The sequence below is a fragment of the Balaenoptera acutorostrata genome, chromosome 3 (genome assembly GCF_949987535.1).
Source record: "Balaenoptera acutorostrata chromosome 3, mBalAcu1.1, whole genome shotgun sequence".
NCBI lineage: Eukaryota > Metazoa > Chordata > Mammalia > Artiodactyla > Balaenopteridae > Balaenoptera > Balaenoptera acutorostrata.
This window is the reverse complement of record NC_080066.1, coordinates 84,339,829-84,357,817: the sequence shown is the minus strand read 5'-3', so window position 1 is coordinate 84,357,817 and position 17,989 is coordinate 84,339,829. Positions and strand designations below refer to the sequence as shown.

Below are 17,989 nucleotides of genomic sequence, written 5' to 3'. Positions count from 1 at the left end.
AGTGAAGTAAGTCAGAAAGAGAAAAACAAATATCGTATATTAACACATACATGTGGAATCTGAAAAAATTGGTATAGACAACCTTATTTACAAAACTGAAATAGAGACACAGACATAGAGAACAAACGTATGGATACCAAGGAGGAAAGGGCGGGGTGGGGGGAGAGATGAATTGGGAGATTGGGATTGACACATATACACTATTGATACTATGTATAAAATAGATAACTAATGAGAACCTACTGTATAGCTCAGGGAACTCTACTCAGTGCTCTGTGGTGACCTAAATGGGAAGAAAATCCAAAAAAGAGGGAATATATGTATATGTATAGCTGACTCACTTTGCTGTACAGTAGAAACTAACACAATATTGTAAAACAACTATACTCCAATAAAAATTTTTAAAAAATTTCAAACCAAAATTACATGGAAGCCTCCAGTTCAATCTGAGTCCAGGCATTTGCAGCTGTTCCATTTCGCGCTAATGCCTACATTTGAAGGACAGATGATTCTAACATAAATAAACCCCTGAGCATCACTATGATAAATGACAGGTAAGTGATGAAGAAAAGCAACTAAATACACAAAGTTTGGGAATCTGCTCTGGCACTCCCACTCTCTGTATGATCCATTACTTACCCCATGCTTTCCAAAACTGACAAAAGTGAAATAACAACTCCAAAGCAATGATGTCAAAGAAAGAACTTAAGACCTCACTTAAGTAATTATTTTTAGTAAGATAAAATCACTGCACAAGCACCACTGGCCTGAGGTAGATTTCAACGAGAAACATAGTGGTCAAGTTTCTTGAGCCTGAGGTCCAGGATAGGTCTGACTGTTTCCAGAGTATTCTTTCTGTCAGAGATCTTAATGGCTAGGCAAAGATCAAAGGATGAATTAAATGAGAGTCAGCAGAAGAACAAAGGAAATGAGCTCTTGATCAAAATGCACCCCCATTCTGCTTCTTCAGTGGGTAACTTGTGGCTAGCTAAAGTACCTGTGATATTGTGATTTAAACTAAGAAGTATATACTTGGGCTTCATCCAATTTAACATACAGAACTTCTAAAACCCCGGGAACTTCCTAACTTCTGAGAGAGATTAAGATGTCTTTTGTTAATGAGGCAATTTTCGAATGCCCCTAGGTCATGTGAGGATGGGGGCTGGTTGCCATAGGAAACAACCCTGTGATTGAGAGTTGGAACTTTCAGTCTCACCCCTCAAACTCCGGGGAGCAGAGAGGGGCTAGAAGTTGAACCAACTGCCAATGGCCAATGATTTAATCAACGATGCCTATATAATGAAGTCTCCATAAAAACCCAAAAGAACGAGGTTTGCAGGCCCCCAGGTGAATGCATGGGGATTGTGGAGAGTGACACACTCAGACAGCATGGAAGCTCCGAGCTCCTTCCCACACACTGGCCCCTGTGTATCTGTTCCAACTGACTGTTCCTGAGTTATATCCTTTTATAATAAATTGATGATCTAGTAAGTAAAATGCTTCTTTGAGTTCTGTGAGCTGCTCTAGCAAATTAATTGAACCCAAGGAGGTGGTTGTGGGAACCTCTGATTTACAGCCATTCGGTTACAATCACAGGTGACAACCTGATCTGAAGCGGGGTGGGCTGGGGGCAGTCCTGTGGAACTGAGCCCTCAACCTGTGGGATCTGAGGCTTTCTCCAGGTAGATAGTGTCAGAATTGAGGCGAATTGTAGGACACCCAGCTGGTGTCCAGAGAATCGCTTGGTGTGGGGAACCCCCCACCCTCACCCTCCTCCCCCAACACACATTGCAATTGGGTCTCAGAACCATTTTAGTACCTCAGAAGCAGAGCCAGAAGGGAAAGCAAATGAAGCTCTGCAGCAGGCATTATCCTTAGTACTTTCTACATATCACCTCGTCTAATGCTTACAACAGCTATATAAAGTACTAGTACTGTTCCCATTTTACAGAGGGGTAAACTAAGGCATAGAAGGGTTAGGGAACTTGCCAAAGTCACAATCACACCGGGTGTATCATGGCTAAGCAGTGTACCGCCAGTGACCACTGCAGTGAGTGAAAAGACCTGTGGAGTCATGAAGCTGCCTTAGCTCACCCCAGGGTGTATAAAAGTGATGGTTTCCTGATGACTCTGCACCAGGCAAAGAAGTCTGAGCAGATCCCAGAAGTCTGCTTACTGGGCGTGTTGTGAAGTGGATTTGTGTACTGAACTAGATGACCTCACTGCTAATCTTGTCTGTTTCTCCAGACTGTCTCCATAGCAAACCACAGCAATGGACAAATCAACCAACAAGTACGTTGTTTAGCAATTACATTTAAAAAAGGTATCTGCCCAAATGTGTTATAAGCCTATGTATGATTCATGTTGGGCAGTCTGCCCTTGAGGGGGTCTCTGTCTAAGATGATAACACTGAGACACAAACAAGAGGACACAGCCAACGGGACAAGCAGTATACACGAGATATTCACATTGTTGGAGACATGCTATTGGATAGAACTTTCCTTGGGGATGAAATGTTCTTTATCTGTGCTGAACAATATGGCAGCTATTAGCTACATATGGTTATGAGCATTTGAAACATGTCTAGTGCAACTGAGAAATGAATTTTAAAATTTATTTCATTTTAATTAATGAAAACAGTCACTTGTGGCTAGTAGGTTAACTGTGTTGGACAACGCAGGTTTAGAGACCATGAAATCAACACACAGCATGAGATTATTGGCTGTGGGGGTCACAGGATGGTGGCAATCTCAAAGTTATAGTGAGTTCCATGCATGAATCTACTCCACAGCAGCAAAGAGACCTCTGAAGCCTGCTCAAACTTCTTTGCCTGGCCAGGGGTTCTCAGGGGACATCCATGTTTAAACGCACTGGGGTTGAAGCTTAGCTTCATGACTCCACCCATGAATCTTTTCACAAATTGCAAGAAAACTATAAGGAATCCATCAACTATGCTCACTCTATCACCTAGGAAAAGGGTCAGCAAACGTTTTCCTATTAGGCTTTGCAGGCTATAGAGTCTATGGCACAAGTACTCAACTCTGCCACCATAGCATGAAAACGGCCATAGATCATACTTAAATGAGTGTGGCTGTGTTCCAATAAAACTTTATTTACAAAAACAGGCTGCAATCTGCCAACCTCTGGCCTAGGACATTTTTTAGTGATTCATACGTTGAGGTCATGCTTTCATTACATGTGTACTGATCTCTCATTCTGATATAGCATGCCACAGTTCATAAACCAAGAGACGTTATCTCTTAATCCTCACCACATCCCTAACAGCTACTGTGGTGGCTACTCTCCAAAGATGACCCCCGATGCATTACCCTCCCATTGTTCACGCCCTGTGTAGTTTTCTCCCCGAGGGTCCTAAGTCTGAGCTGGCCCTATGCCTTGCTTTTGATTATTAGCACACAGCAGCGGTGATGCTGCACTGCTTCCAAGGCTGGTTCATAAAAAAACCTGCAGAGTCCACCTGAGCCTGTCGGAACTAGCTCGGGGAGAAGCTAGCCGCATGTGACCGGCGTGCTGTGAGGAGGGCCACATGGAGGAAGAGAAATGCCCACCCAGCACTCAGTAGTTCTAGCCATCCCAGCCCATGTGACAGAAGACGCCCTCAGCTGATCCAGCCCCTGCCACCATCATACGAGAATCCCCAAGTGAGAAGTGCCCAGGTGAGCCCAGTCAGCCCGGAATCACAAGAGATAATAATAAATGGTCATGTTAAGAAAGATAAAGTTCTTGTTCTTAGAGGACTCATAGCCATGTCCAATGCATGCATGTGGAGGAACATTAAGAGCTGCATTATTTCTCTACAAAGATTTTCTTTTGCTCAGTTTAAGTGAACTTTGCAAAATTAAATTTTGTAGCAAAAAAAAGATCTGATCTTTTTAAAATTAGAAGTTTTGTTAGAACGATTGATTAGGGTAGAAATTGAACGCTAGTTCATAAATTCCTGATGGAAAGGAAGAAGCCCAAAGTTAGACACTTTTTATTTGAAATGTCAATCTTGAGGTTTTCACACAGTTCACAGATTAGAATGAGAAGCTTCTACATGATTATTTCTTCTCTTTTAGGTATATCATTGTTCTCAAATATTCTCATTCAGATTTAGTAGGTCTGGGGTGATATCTAGATATAAGAATTTAAAAAAACAATCTTCTCAGGTGATCTGATATTCTAGTATTGAGAACCACTGGCAATAAGTCACTGTTTCTCAAAGAGTTATACTCTTAGTTAAGATCATTTATTTATTTTTTAATAAAATTAATTATTTTTATTGCTTCTTCAAGGATATTATTTTTTCCTTTTTTTTTTTTTTTTAATTGGGGTATGGTTGTTTTACAATGTTGTGTTAGTTTCTACTGTACAGCTAAGTGGAGTTCCCTGTGCTTTACAGCAGGCTCTCATTAGTTATCTATTTTATACATATTAGTGTATATGTGTCAATCCCAATCTCCCAATTCATCCCACCGTCCCAAGAATATTCTTAAGTAAAACTTTTTTTTTACTGTGAGCCCATGGAGGTGAAGAATACTTTTTGACTACTGCTATCATTTGGTGCCCCTTCCATAAGGTTTCTTTTTTTTTTAAGGATTTTATTTATTTATTTTTTATTTTTCGGCTGTCTTGGGTTTGTTTTTTTTTGTTTTTTTTTTAATTTATTTTTGGCTGCATCAGGTCTTCGTTGCTGCACACGGGCTTCCTCTAGTTGCGGCGAGCAGGGGCTACTTTTCATTGCGGTGCGCAGGCTTCTCATTGCGGTGGCTTCTCTTGTTGCAGAGCACGGGCTCTAGGTGCACAGGCTTTAGTAGTTGTGGCACGCAGGCTCAGTAGTTGTGGCTCGCGGGCTCTAGAGCGCACGGGCTTAGTTGGTCCGCGGCATGTGGGATCTTCCCGGACCAGGGCTTGAACCCGTGTCCCCTGCATTGGCAGGCGGATTCTTAACCACTGCACCACCAGGGAAGCCCTGTCTCGGGTCTTAGTTGCAGCACACGGGATCTTCATTGAGGCATCGGGGATCTTCTGTTGTGGCGAGCGGGCTCTTCATAGCGGCATGCGGGCTTCTCTCTAGTTGTAGTGTGCAGGTTTTCTCTTCTCTAGTTGTGGCACGCAGGCTCCAGGGTGCGTGGGCTCTGTAGTTGTGCACACGGGTTCCAGAGTGCGTGGGCTCTGTAGCTGTGGAGCGCAGCTTCAGAGCATGTGGGCTCTGTAGTTTGCAGCACTCAGGCTCTCTAGTTGAGGCGCACGAGCTCAGTAGTTGTGGCACACGGGCTTAGTTGCCCGGTGGTATGTGGGATTTTAGTTCCCTGACTAGGGATCGACCCCGCGTCCCCTGCATTGCAAGGTAGATTCCTTACCACTGGACCACCAGGGAAGTCCCTGCCATAGGGCTTTTAAAATTATTTATTTATTTATTCATTCATTCATTCATTCATTTTTATTAGAGTATAGTTGCTTTACAATGGTGTGTTAGTTTCTGCTGTACAACGATGTGAATCAGCTATATGTATACATATATCCCCTTCCTCTCACCCACCCTTCAATCCCACCCGTCTAGGTCATCATAGAGCACAGAGTTGATTTCTAGATCTTTTAAGGGAAAAGCACCTTTTTGACCGCTTGGCCTCCAAGTACGTTTTCTGATTGGCTCATCTTGAAATTAGAATTTATTAGGTGTCTTCAGAACACATGCATGCTGGGTATTCCAGCCTTTTTGGAGAAAATGGCCACTCCTGGGACAGGATGCTTTCACTTACCCAGTAGTGTGAAGGTCTTCTGAGTCTCTATCATGTTGGCTCTGTCATTCACGCCCTCAATGATGGTACTGCCCCCCATTCTCGTATAATTAAATTCTTCTGCACTCCCTGAAATCAAAAGTAAGACTGTGACATCTGTGACACAGAAATCTGAACATACATGTACATCAGAAGCGAGAAGAAAAGTTCACACTTAATGTGCTATCTTAAGCACTTTACAAATGTTTCTCCACTTATTCCTTAGAATTCTACATTGCTGACTCAGAAGCTGAGGCTCAGAAAAGTAAAGTGGCCTGCTCATGGTCCCACAGCTGACGGCAGGGCAAGAATTAAAACACAGGCCTGACTCCAGAGCGCGTGGATTTTGTTCCCATACCTAACAATTTTATACAGCATTACTGAGGTTTATTGAACGTACGATTAACTGTAGAAAACTTGATAAGTTTTGATAAACATATACCGTTATAAAAACATCACTATGGTCAAGGTAATAACCATATATGCATCTAATATTTGAATAGTAGGGGAGCCTTCAGAAAGCTCTTCCATGTTCGCTCTTCACACTCTATTTGGCAGACAAGGCATGGATATTATCATTATATGAAATCTGAAGAAACTTAGATTCTACAAGTGCAAGTAACTTCTCCAGGATTAGGGAGTGTGCATTCAACTCCGACACACTAGACAATTCTGTCTAACAACACGGCACAAACAACCAAGACAGGAGAGCCGAGATACCACCGCAGTTGGGCCATTTGCACTAAACGACAAATAGCTCATTAATTATGATTACAATTAATAATGATTTTGAGTCATCAAAGAAATCCAAATTATGATAGAGGTACTCTGTCTCAGAAGACACAGAAATATGTCATAGCTGTTAGAAAAATGACCATCCAAGAAGTTCAGATAAAAAGAAAAGTTTGGGGACTTAGATCGGTAAGTCCCAGTGGTCAGAAGGCCTTCTTCAGGTAGTTCTAGCTGGATGGACCACAATCACTCTGGAGCTTTGCAAAGAACCCTGGAGTTGAAGGGGTCCCCTATTCCTGGACTCACTTTGCCCCTAACTAATCTATCTCCTCAGTTAAATGCATCAATTCCACCCCTGGAACCCAAGGATCTTATGTTTCTGGACAGAATACTTTTTTTTAAAAAGTGACGATATTATAAGAAGACGCAATTAACCTAGAATTTAAATTCCTACATAAAAAAGAGACTCTTCCACACACCATGCATTACGTACCCAATTTAAGATGTTTAAATTCCGACTGCTGTGCAGATGCACAAAGCTGATAGAAAATGTGGTAATTTCGCTCATTTTCTGACTGTAAAATAAAGAAAAGTCCTGGAATTACACAAGCCCTTTACAAATGAAAATGTGAGGTTTTCAACAAGAGGGTCTTAGATGGCTAATCTGGACAGTTCTTAGATGGCTAATCTTGACAGTTCTGCTCTCATGGACATGGACATCCACGTGTGTTTTTGCTGTGACCCAACTTCTTGCCTCCACTGGCTCACAGAGGGAGAACCGGTGGCCCAAGATCACCTTCCGAATAACCACCGCAGAGAAAATGTTATTAAACAAAACATTCTACGAAAGGGGAAATAATGTAGTTAGTACTAGTTGAAATTTTAAAGAAACTCCCTGCAATACAAGGTTTACTGTTACTCTCCTTCTGGGCCAAAACGATGAGAATTTTCTCCATTTTATGGACAGAAGCCTTTTTCTTAAACCCCGCCTCTCTAGATCTGATCCCATTCCCTTCCTGATACAAAAGCCAGTCTAACAGCTTTGTCTATTTCAAGTAGTCTTTGTGTTCTAGAAAGATAAACTTGATTTTTAAATGCTAAGGATTTAAGTGTCTAAAATTGAAAGTCATAAACTTTTCCCTCAACCATATAATTCCACTAATACTGCACCTATTCATCAATTTTCATTTTTAAGAAATAGAAAAAAAATAACCCAAACTGCAAATGAAATATAGGAAAACCGTATTCTTCAAGTCACAGAACAATGTAGGTTGTCTAATGAATATATAAATGTGAACCATACTACAAAAGTTGGGGAAAAGGAAATTTATTATTTCTATCCTTACTTGAAAGACAACTCTGGATTTCTCCAGCAGGTAAGTTCTCATGTTGGCTCCTATAATTTGATTTCTCTCATCAAAACTGATTTCTGTGTATTTCCCAAACCGACTGCTGTTGTCATTGCGGGTGGTCTTGGCATTTCCAACAGCCTACAAAACATAGTAACAACATTAAAAAAACCTTTGCATCAATATTATTGGAGCAGTTACAGTAAAATCCAGTCCTGTATGCTGGGGAAAAGTCTGATTATAGAGGGAGGCCGGGAGGCAGGGGCTCGCAGGGAATAAGACACATCCTTAGGTCTCCTCAATCTCACCTCAAGGCTCTCCTCAATCTTACTGGTAGACACTGAGCAGGATCAGAAAACACATGGGTTCTGATGTTTCATGGCCCTAGGCTCCTTTTTTACTATCTGTGTGATGCTAGAAAAGTTATTTAATCTTTCCAAGTCTCAATTTCTCTAGCTGTAATATGGGGAAGTATGCATCTTACAGAGTTGGGAGAATTAAATGAGATAATATACAGTGTCTCAACTCATCTATGCCCAAAATATTAGAGATGCTCAATTCAAAGTCTACATCCTTCATCCAACCTTTATTTCTGTCCTTATCCCTTACCACTTCCCTACTCGAACTTTCTACTCAACCAAACAACTGCCTTCTTCCATCCCTCCCACACTGAGCATGATTTTTTCTTTTTACTTCTGCTACTGAATTCTGTCTCTCCTCTTGCCCACCCTGCTCTCCCTTTCTGGGCACCTTCCAGCTGGAAGTACCCTTCCTATGCACACATGTCGCATTCCTGTCCAGGCCATCATGCTTTTGGACAACATGTATTTACTGGCAGGCGAAGGTAAACCAAGTAGACATGGTCCTGCCTTCATGGAGCTTACACTAGCAGGTGAGACCAGCCCTAAACAAATAACCACACGATATCATCCACTGGGCATTTAACAGGGTAGTGCTTCTTGACAACCTTTTTACTGCCATCTTGGATCATGATTTATCTTTCTATTCGAATTTCAAATATGCTATGTTAGAGGAGTCGTAAAACTTGGGGATTGGACCTTATTCTTTTTCATTACTTCCTGTATTATTTTGGCACAGTGGCTTATACAAAATAGGTGGTCTGATAAATATTCATTGAGGATTTTGATTCAAGAAAACAGGGAGAAAGGGTCTAGGAATCTAACATTCTTAATTACTTGCTATGCTTCCAAATAAATCCAAATCAATCCTCTTCCCAATTTGCAAGGCAGCCAGAGTTGGCCTTTGGGCCCTCCCGTGAGCTGTCAGATGCCCCTTTTTCCTTGAGGGTTGTCTCCTCACCCCTGGGTGCCACTGTGGTTGGCCTTGCTCACATATCTGAGGCAGTCAGTGGTGTGCTGATGAATCACTCTCGGGGAGGGGAGGAGGAACAGCCTGGATATGTGACATTTGCCGATTTGTAAGGTGTAAATACTTCCACCATGACTGATTTCAAACTACCAAAGGTTTAACAATAACTTGCAAAAGAATTCCTGAATGTTTGACAATAAGCTCATGAAAGTTGGTGCTGGTTGGCTGGAGAACACCACTGGTCTTGGTGTACCAGTTGTCTCTGTGGTTGAGGAAATTTCCCCTGGGATATAAACATAAACAGGGGACTCCTGAAATCCTGATGGTAGAATTTCTAGCCCAGCAGGTAGAGGAGAGAGGCCTTGGAAGCAGCAATCTATGCCCCAATCTCCTTCAAATCCCACCGGAGAACAGACTTCCTTGCTCCTTCCCTGCCCTCACTTCTTTGGCTTTTAAAGGAAGGGAACTCAAGTTAGCAAGCACAACATACAGGCATACCTTGAAGATATGGTGGGTTTAGTTCCGGACCACCGCAATAGAGCAAATGTCACAATGAAGCAAGTTGCACGAATTTTCTGGTTTCCCAGTGCATATAAAAGTTATGTTTACACTATACTATAGTCTATTAAGAGTGAAATAGCATTATGTCTAAAAAAACAATGTACACACCTTAATTTTAAATATTTTATTGCTAAAAAATGCTAACCACCATCTGACCCTTCAGCAAGTCAGAATCTTTTTGTTGGTGGAGGGTTTGAAATACTGCGAGAGTTACCAAACCGTGACACAGAGACAAAAGTGAGCAAATGCTGTTGGAAAAAGGCGCTGATAGACTTGTTTGATGCAGGATTGCCATAAACCTTTAACTAGTTAAAAAAAAAAAAGAAAAAAAGCAATATCTGCAAAGCGAGGTATGCCTGTATACACGAACCAGCCCACTTCTCCATACACGCCTCTGCCTCTGTCCCCACTCCCCACACCCACAGGGTACACACCTCAGTTATGGGGTTCGACGCCAGAACCTTGTCTTGCACGTGAGCATTAGTGCTGGACTTGCTGACGGTGGCGAAGTACCTCATGGCATAGCGAGCAGATACTGTCTTTCCAGCACCCGACTCCCCGCTTACAATTATTGACTGATTTTTATTATTTCTAAAGCAAATAAATAAAAGGATTTTTTAAAAGATTCATTTCTTCCTATTAGGCAATATATACTCATCAAGAAAAAAGCAGATAAGCCAGAAGAAGGGACTTTGTTTTATCACTTTAAAGTAACTGTTTTTAACATATCAGTGAATTTCCTTCTAGTCTTTTTCTCTGTGATCCTGCTGAACACACAACTTCGTTTCCTGCTGTGTCCCCTGTGTTGAGAGTCCCCAAGACCAATCCCAGATCAGTGATCCACCAGGAGGACTCACAGGACTCAGCAAATATTTGCACTCATGGCTAAGGCTTATTACACCAGAAGGATACAAAGCAAATAAGCAAAGGGAAAAGGCATACAGGGCCAAGTCCAGAGGAGGCCAGGTGCAAACTTCCAAGAGTCCTCTCCCAGTGGAGTCACACAGGATGCACTTACTTCCTCCAGCAATGAATTACGACAACACACGGGAAACACTGTCTACCAGGGAAGCTCAATAGAGACTCAATGTCCAGGGTTTTTACTGGGGGCTGGTCACATAGGCATCCTCTGCCATCACACACCAAAATTCCAGATGCCCAGAAGGAAAGCAGATATTCAGCAGGAACCACATTGTTCACACAAACAGTTTAGGTGCAGTGAGCCACTCTTAGCAATTAGGAAATGCTGAGAACCTTTCTGAAATCCAAGTTCCCAGAGGTTTGCCACAGGCCAAACCTGCAAGCAGGTTTCTAAAGACAGCAGTCTCAAGCCTATGTCAACTCCTTTCTGTATATCCCCACTTAAATATAAAAACATTTTAAAGACATCATTTGGAGAGCAATTACTTGAAATGTGCTTGGGAACACGTGTGCTCCTTAAGCCAACATGCTCTGTTACACAACTTGGAGATCTTAAAAAAATGCATTAAACTTTTTGTGTCATAAGATCATGATGGTAGAACCTTATTATAGTCCTGTCCTAGCACCGCTTATGTGCCAGGTGCTTGGTGAATACTTTACAGGGATTCTCATTTAAGCCTCACAAAAATCCTATGCCACATACTGTGTATCCATCTTACAGATGAGTAGAACAGTGACTCCGCGAGGCAAAGAATACACAGCCTCCCTGTGGACACTGGAGAGGACCTTAGAGAGACAGCTCCTGGCCTCAGTGAGGAAAGCTAAGACGCTCAGGAGGTGAAGGACACTCCCAGCGCCCCTCAGCCACACGGAGTGGGACTGGGGTTACTAACGCTGGGCTCTCCGGACTCCTAGTCTAGCATCGGCAAGTCCGGTAAGAGCCTGCCTTATGTTCGGTTCTGCTAGTACAGTTAGACAGACCTCCAGAGGAAACTGGCTCTTCAAGCTTGAACCTGGCTCAGTCCTGCAGCTCTAACGAGCTCATGCTACTGACACCCAGGGGCAGTCCTGGCCTGTCAGGCTCTGAGCCACACAGACTCTAATCTTGCAGATGCCCTGGAGACCTGCAGGGGCCAGGGTAAATCCTAGAACCACGGGTGTTTTAGCACTGGAAAGAACCTTGCTGTGGCAGAAGCCAAGGTAACTGGCAATTTTTTTTTGGAACCTGCAGGATCTTTCATGTTCTGGTACCACTGGGCTCGGCTGCCCTCTGCTCATGAGCTGCCACACTACCCGCAGGGCTCAGGAAAAGGGGGAGACTTTTGCGTCATTCGTCACAGCACCAGAGTAGGGACGGCAGGTTCGGGTCCAGCTCAGGAGCACAGCCTGGCTTGGCTCCCAGCCTCTGATGTGTTTCCAAAAGAGAGGGAGTCACACAATCCCCTGTGGCCTGACAGGTGCACCGAGGCATGGAGGGCGCCTGCTGAGACTGAGGACGTGGGGTTCGGGTGTCCCAGGTTACTGGTTTTTAATCAGTAATTCTCCACCCAACATTCATCCTCCCCTGCTTCTTAGGGACTAGGCCCCATGTTCTTAGTGGACATGTTGCTGCGCATAAGAAAGACTACATATCCCAGCCTCCCTTGTGGCTAGGCATGGTCACGTGAGTAGGATCTGACCAATGAGCTGTGAGCAGAAGTGCTCTGTGGGGGCTTCTGGGAGGGCTCCTTAACCAGGAGGGGCACACCCTTCCCCTGGGACACTCTGTAGCCTAGAAAAGAGAGAAAGGAGGCTGAGTACTTGCTTGGCCCTGAGGCCAAGGATCCCGCTCCAAGGATTGGGAAGCTGGAAGGCACTGATCCTTGATGACTTGGTAGAGGTGGTGTGCCAGCCCTGGACTGCCCCTCAGACTTCTCTGCAGGAGAGAATCATGCATTTCTACCTCGTATAAGCCACCATTATTTTTTCCTGGTTATAAGCAGTAGAGCTTGGAATGGGTGCTCTCTGAGCACCTAGCTCACAGATGAGGATCCTGAAGCTGAGGGAGATCAGGGCTGTGCCCAGGGTTATGAAGTAAATGCAGCAGACCCAAGTCCTGTGTCTCAGGTTTTATCTGTGAAATAAGGGCATGATGGCGGTTCAACAGACTTCACAGAGGTGTTCTAAGACTCAAAGGAGACCACTGTCTGTGAAAGTTCTTTTGCAAACTGTAAGGATCTACCAAGACCCTTTTACAGATCAGGATGTTGAAGCCAAAACAGGATAGTTACGGGGAAAAGAAATTACACATGGAGTCTAGAAATCTGAGCACAAATCCCAGCTCTGCCATTCTCTTGCTGGGTGACCTTGGGTGGATGGCTTCACATCTCAGTTGTCTGACTACTGCTCAGGCATCCTCATCACACGCTCTTCTGAGGGCACTCAAGATGATGTGTGAGAGTGTGTGCACAGTGCCTGGTCCACAGGAGGCTTTTCAGAAAAGCCTCCTTGTTTGCTAGCAAAAAAATAACTTCACAGGCCATAAATAAACAACTGGCAAAATTAGAATAAAACCCCAAATCTCCTACAGCTAAAACCTGTGCTCATCTATCATTAGAGTCTGCTGCCGTGGATGGGTAAAAATGCTTAAGCATCTCACAGTGAAGAATAAATCAATTTTCTTCCAACCAAACACACTGCAAGAAAAGCATCAGCTATTCCCAAATTGGTAGGACTGACTTGACTACCTAGAAGGGGCAAAACCAGGAAACTTGGTTCAGACAGTTATATATAACAGTCATTTGCTACTTGGTACAGTCAGTCTGCTCTACCAAGCACCCCCGCCGGTCTGACTGATGGTCACTTTTAATGAGACCCGGCCAGATGTCTCCCTACCACTGTGAAGGCCCAGCAAATGCAGGAGCATTGGGAGAGCAAGAGGAAGCCCTGCCTGGCAGGAGTCTACCTGACCATCTGCTTGTATGCCTCTTCTGCCACAGCAAATATGTGCGGGTCCATATCGCCCATGTTCTGCCCGCTGTAGGCGTGGATGATGGCATCTCCATATATCGGCAGCTGCTTGTAAGGATTCATGGCCACCAGGATGATTCCTGAGGAAAGACGTCAGATGCAGTGATGGGATTCTTAGTGTCACCTCTTTCACCAAGTTCTTTTGAGAAACCGCAGCTCTGTCACTTATTAAATCTCCTGTGTGACTTTGGGCAGGTCACTTAATGCTCTGAATCTCAGTTCCCTGCCGAGGTCACCTACATTTCTAGGCTACTCTGAAGGTTAGATGAGATGACAGATGGCAATGCCCTAAAACTGAGAGGCTCTTAACAATTCTCAGTGTAAACATAATGATAATATCACTGCCCAAAATAAGTAATAAACGTATCACATCCAATGAGAAACTCAAACACAAGCTTTATCCACATGTATTTTTCTTGATAGTCCAATCTTAGTTTTTGTTGAAGACTCTCCCCACCTAGATACTTCGTTTTATAACAACCTCTAAGATCAGATGTGTGTACCTTTTAGATAGAAATCTGGGCAAATTTTTAGGTGTGATTACACATTTTGACAGAGTCAACATTTCTAATATAAACATAATATAAAACATAATCAGGATGCTCTAGACAACAAGCATTAAGTTTCAGTGTCATTCCTGCACTCCTAGAATTGCTCTCCTTACCACTGTAGGTGTAAATGAGTTTGGATTCTGCAAAGCGGATTTTGAGATTGTGGAGCACAGCGGGCTCGTGGAGATAGCTGAGGGCCGTGAGGTCATTCTCACCCACGAGGATGTCAGGATTCCGAAGTGGAGGCAGAGATTCTGGATCAACGGAATAATCCAGCTCCTGTGGACAAAGATGAAATTAAAGTTCTGGAAGAAGAAGTTTTTTGGTGTTTCTGCTGAATCACTGTCCTCTTTCCTATCTACCCCTCTTTGGAGTGATCCCTGACACTCTAAAAAACAAATTTATGTATAGCAATGAGAAAATAACCTTCGTGGCTGACTTTTGGGAGCCAGGTGATCAAGGTATTATTGGCTGTGTGCCCTAGGGTGTGTCGCTCACCTTCTCTGGCCCTCCCTTCTCTCATCTGTGAAAAGACTGGCTGGACCAGATCAGGGGTCCTCAGAGCTACAGAGGCCTCAATGAGGGGTGACAGGGAAGTTACATGGTCAGGGACCTGGGGATCCCATCCCAATTCTACCACAGGGGCTCTACTTGCATGTGGTTTAGCTGCTGTTGCCATGAAAGTTTTCATTTGGAAACAGGATTCTGTTGCTAAAATGACTCAGTGATCTAAGGTCCCTTGAAGCTCTAAGGTTGCCGAATCTCTGTTGGAAGTTGACGTTCTTGGTGGTGAGAAGTGTCTAAAGGAGCCTGCGTGGGGTGATGGTCTCTCTGTGAGAGGCCCCGGGTACAGGTGACTCCTGTCTGCAGCCCCATGTGTTCCCAAGGGCTGCAGGGCTGCCTATTTCTATGATTCTCAGCCCTGGGCTGAGTAACTGGCCCAGGATGGCCTCTCATCTGCTAGATTTCACCCATGTATATTCCGAAAGTAGCTGCCTGAGCAGAATGAAGGCAAGGTCAGCATGCCTTGTGGGCCTTGCAGATGTCAGAGCATTAAGGGACCTTATTACCACCTGTTCTACCTTCCTTCACTTTCACTTCACAGCTTGGGGAAGTGACTTGAGCAAGGTCACCCAGCAGGCTTGTTTCCCTTCCACCGCCCAGGCTGCCTTCCTTTCCATACCTGGTCCTGGACCAGCTGCACAAAGTGACCCAGCTGCCCCTTAGCAAGAGCCCACTCTGCAGGCCCTATGCCAAGTACTCAGCACTGGTTTTTCATCTGATCCTCATAACTGCTTTCCAAGGAGGGCATGACAGCCCTAACTAAGAGTTAAGGAGACAGGTTCAGAGAAGTTAAGCTCCTTGTTGAAGGTCACACAGTTAATATGGGTCTGGCTGACTCTGAAGCCTGCGTCACTGATGCCTGGTCAATGCTGACAGGGGTTTGGTTTGTTGGCTGGTTGGACTGTTTTCCATAAGGAGAGCAGCTCAGGGCAATCCAGGACAACTGGGCATGGGTCCTCATAGCAGCTGCCTGCTCATTATCAATGCAATTATATTTATGGACCTGCCCCAAGCAGGATATTCTTAACCTACACACTTTCGAGAATAGGATAAAGTGCCGCTCATACATACTTTGTACTTACCCTGAGTTTTTCCGTTATGTTTTAAATCAACAACCTCCTTTTCCAGTTCAGCCACTGTGTGTGTGTGTGTCTTATGTGTGAAAGAAACAGAAGGAGAGAAAAAAACAAATAGAACAGAAAGTCTTTGGGGGAGGGGAGAAAATATGAATGTGAAGAACATGAGATCAACAGCTAGAAACAGAGGTGATATTTTCTTACATAAAGCAGGCTTTGCCCTTCATGGTATAGATAAAGGGTTAAGTTAAAAAGCAGCAGACGAATGGATAAAGAAGATGTGGCACATATATACAATGGAATATTACTCAGCCATAAAAAGAAATGAAATGGAGTTATTTGTAGTGAGGTGGATGGACCTAGAGTCTGTCATACAGAGTGAAGTCAGTCAGAAAGAGAAAAACAAATACCGTATGCTAACACATATATATGGAATCTAAAAAAAAAAAAAAAAAATGGTCATGAAGAACCTAGGGGCAAGACGGGAATAAAGACGCAGACCTACTAGAGAATGGACTTGAGGATACGGGGAGCGGGAAGGGTAAGCTGTGACAAAGTGAGAAAGTGGCATGGACATATATACACTACCAAGTGTAAAATAGATAGCTAGTGGGAAGCAGCCGCATAGCACAGGGAGATCAGCTCAGTGCTTTGTGACCACCTAGAGGGGTGGGATAGGGAGGGTAGGAGGGAGACGCAAGAGGGAGGAGATATGGGGATATATGTATATGTATAGCTGATTTACCTTGTTATACAGCAGAAACTAACACACCATTGTAAGGCAATTATACTCCAATAAAGATGTTAAAAAAAAAAAAAAAAGCAGTCTGGCCACCTGCCATCTTACCTGCCTCTCCCCCTCCTCCTCTGAGCAGCTCATTCAGGGCCAGGAATGTCACCACCTGAAGCCCTGCTCATATTACTAAAGCAGCAAACTGCCACTGCAGCTGCTGCCCTGAGATTTTTCTCCCCAAAGCCATCTGATCCCTAATCAGAACCTTGACTGTGCACAGGAGATACTCAACAAATGCCCCCAAGGAGTTTCTGATGGGAAGGGAAAGGCTAAATGGAAACAGCAGCTTCTCTGCCTTGTCCCTTGCATTTACACATGCCCCCAGGGATTATCTCATCTGATCTCCAGCAGCCCTGTGATATGCTGTTACTAACTCCATCTGACATGTGAGGAAGCCGAGGGGCTCACTGTCACAGACTTAGTGGGATTTGAACCCAGATAGTCTGCCACAGACTGGGCAGGATTTGAACTCAGATAGTCTGATTCTAGAGGATGTGCTCTTAACTGCTATGTTTATCTCCCTTCCCAGGATCTCAGGAGATGACTCCAAATCCAGGACAGTCTGATTGGCAGTAATATGTCCTGTCTCTGCAGAGACCATTTCCATGCCTTGGAAATTCCAGCATTTTAATATTCATGTGAAATTCCCAGGACTAACTCTGACATCCAGAGGGATCATGAATCCTTTGTCCAGCTCTGCATCCAGATACTTGATTCTAAAAACCTAAGGTCAGCCTAGCTATGGATCCAGTGGGATGTCATTACAGCTATGGGGGGAAAGGACGACTCATCATGGAAACTTAAAGCGGAGATAAAATCTGTAGAAACTGGTAAGCGAAAGCCATGACCAGCCTTTGAGAGGAACTCTTCACGAGCATGCTCTACCATGGGGGCAGGTGCCCATCCTTTGCCTCTCCCTTGCCACACTGGGACCACAGAGCTTCCTCATAATGTCCTACCCAGCTGGGCTTCCTGTCCCCTTGTCCCATCTCCCGTCACTCCTCCAACTGCCCTGTTACACTCCCTCCTGGAGGTCCCAATTCTTACCTGTTTCTATCCATCCACAGACTGACTCTCCATTCTCCCACACCTCCCTCTCCCTTCCTGTTCTCTATCTCCCTTCTTCTATGTCTCTTCCTCTTCCCATCTTGATGTTTTCTTCTACCAGTTTATGTCTTGGGCTCAAACTACTTCCTCTCCAAGTTTCTCATCGTCACCCAGTCTCTGTGCTGAGACCCATAAAACCAAAATGGTAATCATTTTTCAGCATTCTCCCAACATTGCTGAATCCCCAGAAAGGCAGCAGAGAGCACAGACCTGTCCA

General features: G+C 44.1%; 1 protein-coding gene across 5 annotated transcripts in view; it reads right to left on the bottom strand.

The window, feature by feature from the left end:
* Nucleotides 1-17,989, bottom strand: part of MYO5C (myosin VC) — a 107,343-nt gene that overhangs the window by 75,996 nt on the left and 13,358 nt on the right. For all 5 annotated transcript variants that reach the window (XR_003621737.2, XM_007194889.3, XM_057544661.1 and 2 more), the window contains exons 3-8: nucleotides 14,346-14,511; nucleotides 13,617-13,761; nucleotides 10,186-10,342; nucleotides 7,859-8,002; nucleotides 7,006-7,087; nucleotides 5,763-5,870 (exon numbers count right to left, since the gene is read on the bottom strand). Coding sequence is in view for 4 of the 5 variants with exons in the window: in XM_007194889.3 (XP_007194951.2) it covers nucleotides 5,763-5,870; nucleotides 7,006-7,087; nucleotides 7,859-8,002; nucleotides 10,186-10,342; nucleotides 13,617-13,761; nucleotides 14,346-14,511 (802 nt within the window). In the remaining variant the exon portion in view is untranslated. The remainder of the gene's footprint in view (nucleotides 1-5,762; nucleotides 5,871-7,005; nucleotides 7,088-7,858; nucleotides 8,003-10,185; nucleotides 10,343-13,616; nucleotides 13,762-14,345; nucleotides 14,512-17,989) is intronic.